This window comes from Staurois parvus, unplaced genomic scaffold, assembly GCF_062004578.1.
Source record: "Staurois parvus isolate SC_StPar_1 unplaced genomic scaffold, SC_StPar_1.0 ptg000080l, whole genome shotgun sequence".
Taxonomy (NCBI): domain Eukaryota; kingdom Metazoa; phylum Chordata; class Amphibia; order Anura; family Ranidae; genus Staurois; species Staurois parvus.
This window is the reverse complement of record NW_028317876.1, coordinates 8,356,655-8,370,688: the sequence shown is the minus strand read 5'-3', so window position 1 is coordinate 8,370,688 and position 14,034 is coordinate 8,356,655. Positions and strand designations below refer to the sequence as shown.

General features: G+C 45.6%; 2 protein-coding genes across 2 annotated transcripts in view; one reads left to right on the top strand and one right to left on the bottom strand.

Annotated features, from left to right (window-relative positions):
- Positions 1 to 371: 371 nt before the first annotated feature.
- LOC149469201 (lamina-associated polypeptide 2, isoforms alpha/zeta-like) lies at positions 372 to 2,439 on the top strand. Its single transcript, XM_089669676.1, has one exon. The coding sequence runs from the start codon at positions 654 to 656 to the stop codon at positions 1,779 to 1,781; it is 1,128 nt and encodes a 375-aa protein (XP_089525802.1). The 5' UTR covers positions 372 to 653; the 3' UTR covers positions 1,782 to 2,439.
- An 8,015-nt stretch (positions 2,440 to 10,454) lies between these two features.
- Positions 10,455 to 14,034, bottom strand: part of LOC149469200 (uncharacterized) — a 119,670-nt gene continuing 116,090 nt past the window's right edge. Inside the window, exon 32 of the mRNA XM_089669638.1 lies at positions 10,455 to 11,600. Within this exon, the coding sequence (XP_089525764.1) occupies positions 11,341 to 11,600 (260 nt within the window). The 3' untranslated portion in view covers positions 10,455 to 11,340. The remainder of the gene's footprint in view (positions 11,601 to 14,034) is intronic.

Genomic DNA, 14,034 nt, shown 5'->3' with positions numbered 1-14,034 from the left:
GCATTCAGTTGAATGTGCAGGGGAGAGGCGGGACTTCCGGTTGGGCGCGGCCTTGCGTTCCAGCAACCGGAAGTAGCAGGGCGGATGCGCTCCACAGGCCGGAAGTCCGCCGGTGACGTCAGCGCCGGGCGCCGGAGCCGGCTCCGATCTCCAAGAGGCGCAGGCACCACCAGGGGAATTAAAAGCCGGTGGGCGTGCGGAGCGGCGGCGCTGTCTCCACGCCAGGGGGATGATGGAAGCAGGACCTTCTCAGGCTGACCCAGATCCCGGTACCGGCTCCTCCCAGGTAAGCTTGGGGAGGCTCCCCTTTATGCTATATTCCTGGGGGGGGTGTTTTTTGGAGGTCCCTTAAGTCCCCGAGGTTGTGGGTGTTAGGGTACGCTGCAATTTTTCCACAGTACTGGATGCAGTGGGGGTCCTGGGATTTTGTTCCTTTCAAGTGCCTAGTTCTGTTTGTTTTTTTGTCATTTCTTCTTTAGACTAAAACACAGGACAGGACCCCGGTACAGGCCCCAAAGAGGAGATGTGCAGTGTGTGCGGCCAAGTTAGGCGCAGGTAGTGAGAAGCCTTTATGCCGCAACTGCATTGATGGTCTTGTTAGAGACGAATCTTTTACTACATGCCATAAAGTTTTGTCCTCTATTAAAGAGGATATGTCGGCAACTTTTCAGGCGTTTAGGTCCCTTCTGGATAGGGTTCAGTCTCCTTTGGAGATTGGTTCGCAGTCTGCATTGGGGATCATGCCCTCCCGGCAGGTAGTTCCGGATGAGGAGGAAGACGTTCCTCGATCTCGGACATCCTCCCAGTTAGGTTCAGGGTCCGAGGAGGAGGAAGCCCCCACCTCTTCGGGCTCTAAGTATAGGTTGGCCCTAGAAGAGGTGGACGAGCTTTTGAAAGCTATTTATGAAACTCTGGAGATAGAGGAGGAAGAAGTGACCTTGTCGAAGCATGATCTCATGTATCAGGGGCTTCATGCTAAAAAAGCCAGAGTTTTTCCGGTCCATAGTTCCTTGGTTGAAACTATCAGACAGGAGTGGGAAAGCCCGGAGAGGAGGCCCTTCTTTTCCGGTGCCCTAAAGAGGAGATTCCCCTTTGACGAGGACCCCTCACAGCCCTGGAATAAAGTTCCAAAATTAGACGCCCCTTTGTCCAGGATTTCAAAAAGGACGGATCTGGCCTTTGAGGACATGGGGGCCTTGAAGGACCCTATGGACAAGAGGGGGGAAGTTTTGTTGCGAAGAGCCTGGGAATCCTCTTCAGTCAGTTTGAAGCCAGCCCTGTCGGCGACTTGTGTGGCCAGAAATTTGGAGTGCTGGTTAGCCCAACTACAGAATCACCTAGCGGCAGGAACCTCGAGGCAGCAGATCCTAAAATCACTTCCGTTGCTTTTGAAAGCGGCGGGGTTTTTGGCGGACGCCTCGGCAGAATCGGTCAAGCTTGCGGCCAGGTCCTCAGCCCTGGTTAACTCCGCTAGGCGAGCTTTGTGGCTAAAGACCTGGGCGGGGGATTCAGCGTCCAAGTTGCGTTTATGCGCTTTACCATTTTCGGGGGATAACCTTTTTGGCCCAGGCCTGGAGGAGGCTCTTGAGCGTACGGCAGATAGGAAGAGGGCCTTCCCGGAGAGCAGAAAAAAGGTCTTTCCTAGGAAACCCTTTCGGCCTAGAACCCAAGTGCTTCCGAATAGAGAAGTTCAGCCAAAGAAGCATTGGACAGGGCATAAAAACAGAGGCCGGGGAGGGATATTATTCAATCCTCCTCAGGGATCCTCCAAGCCCCAATGACTTGGATGGCCCGGTAGGGGGAAGGTTGGGGTCCTTTCTCCCTCAGTGGGCTTCTATATCCCCGAGCCCCTTCATTTGGAGCCTGATTCAGGGAGGCTACCGGATAGAGTTCAGGGACTGCCCTCCAAACAGGTTCTTAGTTACAGATCTTCCCAGGGACCGCAGGAAGTCTCAGGCGTTATGCGGTCTTATAGGGGAATTGGTGGACCAGAAAGTTCTGGTGCAGGTGCCTCAGAACGAGCGGGGTTCAGGGTGTTACTCTCACGTCTTTGTGGTGGGAAAGCCTTCAGGAAAATTCAGGTTAATCCTGAATCTACGCTCCCTAAATCAGGCTCTAACATACAAGCGCTTCAGGATGGAGTCGTTATATTCGGTAAAGAATATACTGTTCCGGGGGTGCTTCATGGCCACAGTGGACTTGAGAGATGCCTATTTTCACATTCCCATCCACCAGGCAAGTCAGAAGTTCCTGAGGTTGGCCATAAGGATGGGGTCGCAGACCTTCCATTGGCAGTTTCGGGCCTTGCCCTTCGGTCTAGCGTCAGCTCCCAGGATCTTTACAAAGGTTTTAGCAGAAGCTTTGGTTCCTCTGAGGCTGAGATCAATCTTGGTGGTTCCTTACCTGGACGACTTGCTTCTGGTGGCCGGGTCTCGGCAACAGTTGCTCGAGCACCTAGCAGTAGTCCAGGACCTCCTGCAAGGTCTGGGCTGGCTTATCAACAGGGAAAAGTCGTCTTTGGTACCTGCACAGAGGGTGGTTTACCTAGGGTACGAGATCTCTTCTGTAGAGGAAAAGATTTTTCTGCCACGGGAAAAGTTCGAGAAGATGAATCGAGTGTTGTTAGGGTTGCAGTGCAACCTGACTGTTTCGGTGAGGGAGGTCGCAGGGGCAGTGGGTCTTATGACATCCTGCTTTCCGGCGGTTCCATGGGCAAGATTTCACCAGAGACCGCTCCAGGCCTTCTTGTTGAAGGAATGGGACGGAAATGTCTCAGAGCTGGAGCGGCAGGTCCGGCTTCCGTCCAGAGTCAAGAGATCTCTGTGGTGGTGGCGAACGGAGAGAAACTTGACCAGGGGTCTGGATTGGAGGCCATCGGATCCACTCATTGTAACCACAGACGCCAGCAGTTTTGGTTGGGGGGCTCATCTACAAGGGAGAACGGCCCAGGGGAGGTGGTCCCAGGAGGACTCCTTGAAGCCCTCAAATCAGCGGGAGCTGTTGGCGGTCGGGAAAGCCTTGGAGGTTTTTCAGGCAGGCTTGAGGGGCCTTCATGTTCAGGTTCGTTCAGACAACATGGCAACGGTAGCTTATGTGAACAAACAGGGGGGGACAAGGAGTCCTTCGCTGCAGAGGATCGCGGGCAATATTCTGACCTGGGCAGAACAGAACCTGCGTTCAATTTCGGCGGTACACTTAAAAGGTTCTCAGAATTCGCTTGCGGATTTCCTGAGCCGAAGGCCACTCTCCCACGACGATTGGTCGCTCAACCAAGAGGTGTTTCAGGAGTTGGTGTCCAGGTGGGGGAAACCGGAAGTGGATCTCTTTGCGTCACGGGAGAACAGGAAGGTCGACCAGTTCTTTACCCTAAACTCGCGAGAGCAGAGCTTGGGGATAGACGCTCTGTCGACCACCTGGGATTTCGGGCTGGCCTATGCGTTCTCTCCAATCAGGCTGATTCCAGCGGTCCTGCAAAAATTTTTAGAGGAAAGGTCGGATCTACTCTTGATCGCTCCTTTCTGGCCGAGAAGGCCATGGTTCCCTACTGAACAGGCTGGCGTCAGCTTGCCCATATCCCTTGCCGGAAAGGGCAGATCTGATTGCGCAGGGTCCGCTTTTGCATCCGCGAATCAAGACGTTGCGATTGACGGCCTGGTTCTTGAGGAACAGATCCTCAGAGCCAGGGGGTTCTCGGATCATGTAATAAAGACTTTGGTGGGCTGTCGCAAGCCGGTAACCAGAGCCATTTATTCCAAGGTCTGGAAAAGATTTGCCTCGTGGTGTTCGGACCGACCAGGGCCCCTGGACATTCCGATGGTTTTGGATTTTTTTCAGGAGGGGGCAGGTAGAGGACTCTCGATCAGCACCTTGAAAGTACAGGCTTCTGCTTTGAGTATTTTTTTGCAGTGCTCTTTGCAACAAAATCCCTTTGTAATTGATTTTTTTAGATCCCTCTCCAGGGCTAGGCCTGCTAAGGTGGGAGGTTGTCCGAGTTGGGATCTGTCTCTGGTCCTAAGGGCTTTGGTTCGAGAACCTTTTGAGCCTTTAGAGGAGTCAGCTTTCAAGTTTTTGACCTTAAAGGTAGTTTTTTTGGTAGCAATCACATCGGCCCGTAGGGTGAGTGAGCTTCAGGCGCTCTCAATTAGGGAGCCTTACTTGACCATTCTTAAGGACAGGGTGGTGCTTAGGACTGATCCGGGATTCCTTCCTAAAGTATCCTCTTCTTTTCACAGGTCGCAGGATATTGTTCTGCCGACCTTTTGTTCTTCCTCTGAAGGTAAAGAGGAAGACAGCCTAGGTTTGCTGGATGTAAAGAGGAGTCTTGTAATTTATTTAGACAGGTCCAGGGAATTTAGGAAATCTGATTCCCTTTTTGTTTTGTTTTCAGGGCAGAGAAAGGGGTTAGCAGCATCTAAAGCCACGATAGGCAGGTGGATTAGGCTGGCTATTGGGGAATCTTACAAGGTTTTGGGGATTCCACCTCCTTTTGTTAAGGCCCACTCAACTAGATCCTTGGCAGCGTCCTGGGCGGAGAGAGCCGGGGCTTCGCCGGAGGAGATCTGTAAGGCAGCCACTTGGTCGAGGTTTTCCACCTTCGTGAAGCATTATCGCTTGGATATCCTGTCAGATAAGGAACAGGCGTTCGGACGCAAGGTCCTCCAGGCGGTGGACCCACCCTAAGGGGGTAAGTTCTCGTTTATCGTCTCAGATGGCTGTCCTGGAAGACGTAGGGAGAAAACCAGAGTTAGACTTACCGGTAACTCCTTTTCTACGAGTCTTCCAGGACAGCCGGTAATTCCCACCCTTCTAATGTACAACCGAGAGAGTTAAGGTTGACTGCATGAAAATTGTATTTACCTATATTTGTGTCTTTCAGTGGCTTCCGCTAGTTCTCTTTTAATAACTGGATGTGAGGCCCGGAGGCCCGCCTTTTAAAGGCATGGGGGATGGTGTGTTTCCTGACCCGGAGGGAGGAGCCCAAGGTCTCAGATGGCTGTCCTGGAAGACTCGTAGAAAAGGAGTTACCGGTAAGTCTAACTCTGGTTTTTTCTTCAAAATTTTCGGTCTTTTTGTTTATAGCGTGAAAAATAAAAAGTGTACAGGTGATCAAATACCACCGAAAGAAAGCTCTAATTGTGTGAAAAAAAGGGCGTAAATTTTGTTTTGGTACAGCATTGCATGACTGCGCAATTATCAGTTGAATTAGTGCAGCGTCGAGTATCAAAAAGAGGCTTGGTCATTAAAGAGGGTAAATCCTCTGGAGGGCAAATGGTTAAAAACCAGCCACTCATCTGTCCCTTGATCCAGCAGTGTGCTGATCACAGCCAGGTTTGCTGGTTGTTCTCTGTCCCTGGAGCCGGCATCTTAATTGTGGGCACTCAGCTGTGACAGCTTGGGGCTTCACAGCCGAGTACCCACTGCGCATGCACAAATAGCGCGGAGCAAGGCGAATACTCCCGCAATCTTCTGGGATGCGATCGCCTAGACATTCGGAGCGGAAGTGGAAGCGGGTACCTGTCAAAATCAGGTACCTGTTCTCCAAAGGTGCCCATTCCTAAAGGGAAGCGTAGATCGAGTCGTTAAAGCTGAACTTCCCTTTTTGGGTGGAGCTCCACTTTAATTGAGCTGAAGTTAGAAGCTGATTGCCTACCATGCAGCTGCACCAGATTTTGCACTCTCCAGTTTTAATAAATCAACCCCTAAGGCTGGCCATACATTATACAATTTTCCTGAGATTTTTGGTTTAGATTTACCAAAAACCATATAATATGAGGTCAAACCTAACAACGCTTTCAATTGTATCCAATTAGGCAAGCTCTTGCACTACATAGTTGAAGGTAAATCTAAAGAAAATTGGGCAGAAATTGGACATAAAATTGTATAGGGTATGGCCAGCCATAGTGTCAAAAGTGTATGAGTGCACTGATTTTCCTTTCAAATGCTGGATAAACTCGTGGAATATCTGCTGCCACTGAATAGGCACACTAAAATAACTAGAAGGCAAGTGTACTAAAGCTTTAGTGATATATTTAAAAAGTAGAGCTAAAGTGGAGATATTGTCCATGGCAACCAATTGTACTAATTGTTTAATTTAAAAGTATCTAACCAGCTATTGAGAGAATTGCCCCCCATTCCCTATTGTTGCTGTATATTACACTAAAGAAAACATTAGCTACTGCTTACAATATACAGTAAAGGAAAATGTATTTCAAAGGTAAGGCCTTACAGGATTACAATGTTAAATCAGATCTTTTGCACCACAACTGGCCTTATTTAACAATAACAAAGTGCGCCTATTTCTTGAATGGCTAACTTAGAATGGTGAGCTTTACAGAAGAACTCTAACCAGAAATTAGGTTATTAAAGAACAAGTGCACTTCCAGATAAAGTGCACCTATTCATTTCCCCCTGTGCCTGACCCAAACTATCCCATGCTTCCCCTCCACATATCCATGCTTGCTAAGATCTGCGGCTTTGGGGATTGTTTACATCCATATCCACAAGTCTTCCTCTTCTAGCTGCGCTATCAACCAGGATGACAGCTGCTTAGAAGTCTATGGGAATGTAATGCACAGGTGTAGCCACCAGAGGGAGCCATGCAGCTCTGGATGTAAACAACCCCAGAGGGCCAAATCGGATCTTGGGTAAGTAAGGATTTATGGAGGGGGATGGTTTAGAACAGGGTACACGGGTAAATAGAATAAATGCACTTTGAAAGCACAATTATTCATTAACCACTTCCGCACCATGTAGCAGAAATTCTGCTGCATGGGCGCGCAACATCACGTATATATATACGTGATTTTTCTGCTCCGGGTAGGGGGATGCATGTGCTCTACTGTGCTGTGTGTGTGTGCTGTGGCGGCATGCCATTCATGGCCTCAGATGTCAATCACTGGGTCCCGGCCAGAGATTCCTCGCCGGCACCCAACGATCGCCGAGCATCACCAATGGGGGAGAGACCTGTGTATAAACAACACATATCTCTCCGCTGTCAGCTCCTGCACACTACTTTGTATGCAGAGCCATACAAAGCATCGTGCTTGCAGTGTAAAGCACACACAGTAAAACAGCACACAGTTAACCCTTTGATCACCCCACATGTTAACCCCTTCCTGACCAGTGCCATTAGTACAATGTTAGTGCTTTTTATTAGCATTGATCACTGTATTGGTGTCACTGGATGTCAGTGACACCAAGTGTGTTCCCCCCAGTGTCAGAATGCCCACTGCAGTCCCACTATAAGTCATTGATTGCCACCATTACTAGTGAAAAAACAAAATCCCAGTATATATACCGCCATTTGTAAACGCTATAGCTTTCACGTAAAATAATTAATTTACACGTATTGGGATTTTTGTTTAGCAAAGACATGTCTCAGAATACATTTTGGCCTAAATTTATGCCGAAATTTATTTTACATTTTTTTACTGGATATGTTTAATAGCAAAAAGTCAAAGATATAGTTTTTTTTTTCAAAATTGTCGGCCTTTTTTTGTTTATAGCACAAAAAATAAAAAACTCAGAGGTGATCAAATACCACTGAAAGAAAGCTCTATTTGTGGGGGAAAAAAGGATGTAAATTTCATGTGGGTGCAGCGTTGCATGACTGTGCAATTGTCAGTTAAAATAATGCAGCGTGTATCACTGGTATCATCCTGGTCAGGAAAAGGGGGTTAATCCTCTGGAGGGCAAGTGGTTAAATCTCCCAGAGACTCTGTGTGCATAGCACATGTCCTTGTTTTAAATCTGTGCAGTGGTTTTTGAGTAACAATTTTTGGATAGCTAGCCCTGCCTCCCGACACCGCTGTCTACCTGACATTACAGCATTAGTGGGGGCATGACAAGTAGTGCACACAGAGCCTGCCCTGCCCCCCTCCTTTACCTTCTAAGCTGCCAGACATTTTTGCTGTGAAGTCCTCTGCCTCCCCATTTCTTATATTGCTGTCTGACCTTGGACCCGCCGCTAGCTATTCAGGGCATAGAGAGTGAAAACTGTCAGCTTGTGGTGTTGGGAATTATTTTAGGTGATGAGGTACACTTTCATTCACTACAAAGTCCATCTACTACACCTGTAGCAAGCTTGTGCTGTTGCAGGTTTTTTTTCTTCAGAATGAAAATGTGCCTCTTCCCCCGCAATCATTCACTACAATACATGCTGACAGTTTCACTCTCTGTGCCCTGAATACCAGGTGGTGGGTCTGGGTCAGACTGAACTTCTATGCATGGACAGGAGTGAAGTCCTCTTTCGCCGCTCAATGAAAAACATCCCGGTTAAGATGATGGCGCTGGTGAGGGATGTCAGACCGTTGAAGGAAAGGTTAAGTACAGTACTTTAATTCCATTTTTAGTGTAAAGCAGGGGTGTCAAACTGGCAGCCCTCCATCTGTTGTGAAACTACAAGTCCCATCATGCCTCTGCCTTTGGGAGTCATGCTTGTAACTGTCAATCTTGCAATGCCTCATGGGACTTTTAGTTTGGCAACAACTGGAGGGCCGTCAGTTTGACACCCACGGTCTAAAGCATCCTTAGTATCATAATTGTTACCTAAACCATCCAATTGTGAACAAGGATGTTAGATTTTAGAAACGCGGGGAATTACACAGAATGTATTTTGGCACATTGAGGACTTCACAAAAATGGAGGATATTTGCACATACCCAAATGACTGTATTTAACATGACCATTCTGGTCACAAACATACAAGCTCCAGCAATATAGAAATGTTAGCACACACCACGGGGCCCCATTAAGCCAACCTGACAGGCCCCCCCCCCCCAAATAAGCACAGTTTGCTATGCTTCAGTTATGAATGAACATAGTGACCTGTACCGATCACTCATTGTGTTCATTCTGGAAAGGAAGGTGCTGGTAAATGTGACATATTTACTGGACCCTTCCCCCACTCTCCATCCTGAAGGACCCTTTTGTGTGCTTGCAACTGACAGTGAGAAGGAGAGGAGGGAAGCCGGCAGCACTTTGGGGATGGGGGCACACAGGGAGTGTAGGGGGAAACATATGGTGGACAGGGCGGGTGATGGGTTATGGGTGAGGGCAATTACTGAAGCTGAAAGCCAGCGGGATGCAGAGGAGAAGCCAGCTTTCAGCTGCTGCAGTGAGAGACATACAGGGGATCTGTTCCTATAATTGCCCCTCCCCCCACTGCCTTGCTGATCACTCTCCCTGTCCACATTTGATTCACCCAGCTGCCTGGCTCCCCCTGATGGCCTGGGCCCTGTACAGGAGGACCGGTGGTACCTCCTTATCCATGGCCCTGACTGCAGCCATAGTATTACATTGTTTCTCTTCCATGACATTATATACAGTGGATATAAAAAGTCTACACACCCCTGTTAAAATGTCAGGTTTCTGCGATGTAAAAAAATTAGACAAAGATAAATCATTTCAGAACTTTTTCCACCTTTAATGTAACCTATAAACTGTACAACTTAGTTGAACAACAAACTGAAATCTTTTAGTTGGAGGGCAGTAAAAATAAAAAACTAAAATAATATGGTTGCATAAGTGTGCACACCCTTAAACCAATCCTTTGTTGAAGCACCTTTTGATTTTATTTCAGCACTCAGTCTTTTTGGGTAAGAGTCTATCAGCATGGCACATCTTGACTTGGCAATATGTGCCCACTCTTCCATGCAAAAACACTCCAAGTCTGTCAGATTGTGAGGGCAGCCTCTCAGACCAGTTTTCTTTTTGTTTTTTCATCAATTTTGGAAGGACGTCCAGTTCTTGGTAATGTCACTGTTGCACCATATTTTCTCCACCTGATGATGACTGTCTTCACTGTGTTCCATGGTATATCTAATGCCTTGGAAATTCTTTTTTATCCTACTCCTGACTGATACCTTTTAACAATGAGATCCCTCTGATGCTTTGGAAGCTCTCTGCGTACCATGACTTTTGCTGTAGGATGCGACTAACAAAATGTCAGGAAAGACATACTAGAACAGCTGAACTTTATTTGGGGTTAATCAGAGGCATTTTAAACAATGGCAGGTGTGTATTGACTCCTATTTAACATGATTTTGAATGTGATTGCTTAATTCTGAACACAGCTACATCCCCATTTATAAGAGGGTGTGCACTTATGCAACCATATTATTTTACTTTTTTTTATGTTTACTCCCCCCCCCTAAAAGATTTCAGTTTGTTTTTAAATTGAGTTGCACAGTTTATAAGTCACATTAAAGGCGGGAAAAGTTCTGAAATAATTTATCTTTGTCTAGTATTTTTACATCACAGAAACCTGACATTTTACCAGTGGTGTGTAGACTTTTTATATCCACTGTACTTGTGTATGACCTGACTCCATCGTACTGTAGCTGGCTGCATGTTACTGATGCATGTGACCTGTGCTAACATTATCCATGTTTAAGACCTTTCTTATAGCCCATATATAAAGTGTTAAAGTTTAGTCAGTAGACACTTGCTCAAAGTATTGTGCAAACTATTTTATTGTAATTGATACTGAGATAACAAAAATATCAGTCAACCGTATGCATGCAACAGTCATGTGACCATCGATACAGCTTCAAATTTTGTGCCTGCCGAATGAAAGTGGTGGGGTTTTTTTGTTCCTTTTAGTGAAACCATCTGTGATTGCTAAGCCATCTGAATATGTGGAAGAACCCTCTAGTACCGCAGCTAGAAAGCAGGAGGTGTTCTACAAGAGGGAGGGGGGAGCGCAATGGAGCATGCTCAATGAGTGTGTAAAGATAAATGGGTGCAAGAACCCTCCCTGTGCTACTGCCAGAAAACAGCAAGTGCTTGTTTCCTTTTATATTCTATACAGTGAGAACTAGAAATAATGTGCAAAAGTACATTCATAATGATCAAAAACAATCTTTCAGTTTTCTTACTACACTCGAATGATGAACTCTTCCAGTTAATAACTGCTTTATTGCACATTATATTCCTGTAGAATTATTTCCTGATTGTGAAAAGTTTGTCAGTTGAGTGTAGTCAGACTACTGAAAGACCATATCACTCTTTCTGCAAGTATACAATGAGTAATAACAGGAGAAGAGGACCTAATATGTTGCAAATAACAATGATGTCTGATCATCCTTACTTAGGGGAAAAAAATCTGGTTTGTTGTTATGGGTTACTGCACATCATTGCTCATTGCATGATATTAAGTAAAGGTACTGTGCTCATAAACATGGTATCCAGATAGAAATGATCACTTTAAAATGCTGTTTTAGAATCATGCACTCTCAAAGTCTCTGCAAGGTAGTAAAAACTCTTGAGATTGCTCAATAAATCAGCTCTCATAAAGATTGTGTTTTTTTTTTCAGTAGAAAATATATCTGTATTCAATTTCTAAATCTTTACAGGTTGATCCTTGTCATCAGGCTCATCTTCGCTGCTTGTAGAGTCCTCGCCAAACAGACCCTCGCCTTTAGTAATAATATTGTCTTTCTCCTTTGATGCAACCTTCAGGGTGATAAGGGACGGAGTATCACTCATCCCGACAAGTATTGTCTTTCTATCAGCGGCTAAGGACAGGCAGCAGATTTTACTGTCAGGGGTAAACACAGAGACTACCGTGCCAATGACCAGGTTCCACAAACTGACGTCGCCTATAGAAAGAGACAAAATAGGTCAAATGGGCTACAACCGTTTGATTATTACATTCTCTGTTTACTAATATATCAAATTTTAGTGAATTTAATCATCTGTATTTTAATGAAAATCTGTATTGAGATAGAGGAGCTGCCACTGCGGAGCTCGGCCTGAAATCACTAGTCTGGCTATCTCTAGCTTTATACATTGACCCAGAATGAGCATGCAGACTAAAGTGATAGTAAACTCATTTATTATACTTTTACCCACATATAATAAAGCTTACCTGTAGGTAAATAATTATCTCCTAAACATCCACTGTTTAGGAGATATTCTAGTGAGCGGCAGCCGGTGCATGCCCTCTGAGGGAACAGTATATCCATGCCATTCCTTCAGAACTGTGTGCCGCAGGAGTGACGTCATTGTGGCTTCGGCCAGAAGGAAGACCAGGTGAAGATGGAAGCCTCTGCAGCAGTGACAGCGTGCCACTGGAGGGCTTCGTTCTCAGCTAAGTCTTTCATAATATGCTAGAATGCGATACATACTAGCTCATTATGACCACACCTCCGCAACATCTCCAAGATACGGCCGTTCTTAACCTCAGAAACTACTAAGCAACTTATTCACTCCCTTGTTATCTCTCGCCTTGACTATTGTAACTCCCTCCTCATTGGCCTACCTCATCACAGGCTATCCCCTCTTCAGTCTATCATGAATGCTGCTGCCAGACTCATCCACCTTACTAACCGTTCTGTATCTGCCACCCCTCTCTGCCAATCCCTCCACTGGCTTCCCATTGCCCAACGGATAAAATTCAAAACATTAACAATAACATATAAAGCCATTTATAACTCTGCCCCAAATTACATCACCAATCTTGTCTCCAAATATCACCCATACCGTATTCTCCGCTCCTCGCACAACCTCCTGCTCTCTTGTCTCCTCCTCCCATGCTCGTTTCCAGGACTTTACCAGAGCCTCCCTCATCCTCTGGAACTCTCTACCCCAATTTATCAGACTATCACCTACTCTGCTCACTTTTAGGTGATCTCTGAAAACTTATCTCTTCAGAGAAGCCTATCCTGTCCTCAGCTAATAATGGAATCTTCTACTCCTCCTACCAGTCCATCCCCCACAGTTACTACCTTTTGTACCACTGGCCCCTCCCTCTTAGATTGTAAGCTCCAAGGAGCAGGACCCTCCTAATCCTCTTGTATTGAACTGTATTGTTGCTGTATCGTCTCCCGTTATATTGTAAAGCGCTGAGCAAACTGTTCGCGGTATATAAATCCTGAATAATAATAATTACCTTGCAAGGGTAATTTTATATATTTTTTTAGAGTTACTACTGCTTTAAAGTGACTTTCAAACACCCAATCTTCATACCTCTGGGACAGTGATAAAAAACTGAACCCACTGGATCAGCATGGCAACCAGGGCCTAGTATTTTCAGAAGTCCCAAGCTTCATAATATTTTAGTCAAGGTTTCTCTTGAGAGTACTAACAAGTATCAACACAACACACTTAAAGTGGAGCTATAATCTAAAAATATAATTTTTGAACAAGTAGGTTTTTTAAAGCAGAGAAGATTGATGTCTCTTCTGCATTAAAGTTTGCTTTACCTGCCTGTCTGCACTGTACCCTGAGATGTGCATGTACAGTGTACAATTCCAGCATCTATCAAGATGAATGAACCCCTACGCATGTGTGGGAGTGACATCATCTTAGCTCAGCTAATTAAAACAGCTGAAAATCAGAACCTAAAACAAGCCAGGGGAGCCAGAAGCCATTGAGGGTGCTCCTGTTGTTTAACCGAATTCAGAAATGTAACCTAATTGGGTTAAATTTGAAAATGTATGAATTCTGGGTGACAGCTGTGTGAATCTTATGTGGCAAAAATGATAAATATACCCATATATCTAGCGATATATAAACTCACACACATACACTCACACGTATACAAGTAAGGAAATCCATACTTGTTAACATTTTTTGTGATTTTCAGAGCAATTTCAGCAAAACTAAACAATATTTTGATAGTTTTTTGGGAAGCAAAGATGGCCTTTGTAGACCATGGTCTCCACAAAGCCAAAGAAGAATCCTCCTCGCTGGACATTTTTGGATCATTATGCTTTTTTTTTTCCCACAACAAATTGACTTCAGAGTCAGTATATATGTGCACCTTTACGTGTTACAATCAAGATATTAGTATGGTAGCAGTCAGTTCTTATATCAAATTAATATGTCAATACTTTAAAATCATAAATTGGCAGAAGAATACAGGTGCCTTCATTTTGTTTCACGCAGGGTGCAGAGAATGCTGGGAACCTCAAATCCCTCAGAGCTCTATTATGCTATCAGTGGCTTGTGTTCCTGAAGGCTGAGCTCTGACACCCACCTACTTTGTCTGACTGTTGGTCCATTGGGCAGAGCACAGACTTCAAGAATGAA

What these genes read in the sequence shown, in the direction of transcription:
- LOC149469201 (XM_089669676.1), top strand. Translation starts at nt 654, where the DNA reads ATGTCGGCAACTTTTCAGGCGTTTAGGTCCCTTCTGGATAGGGTTCAG.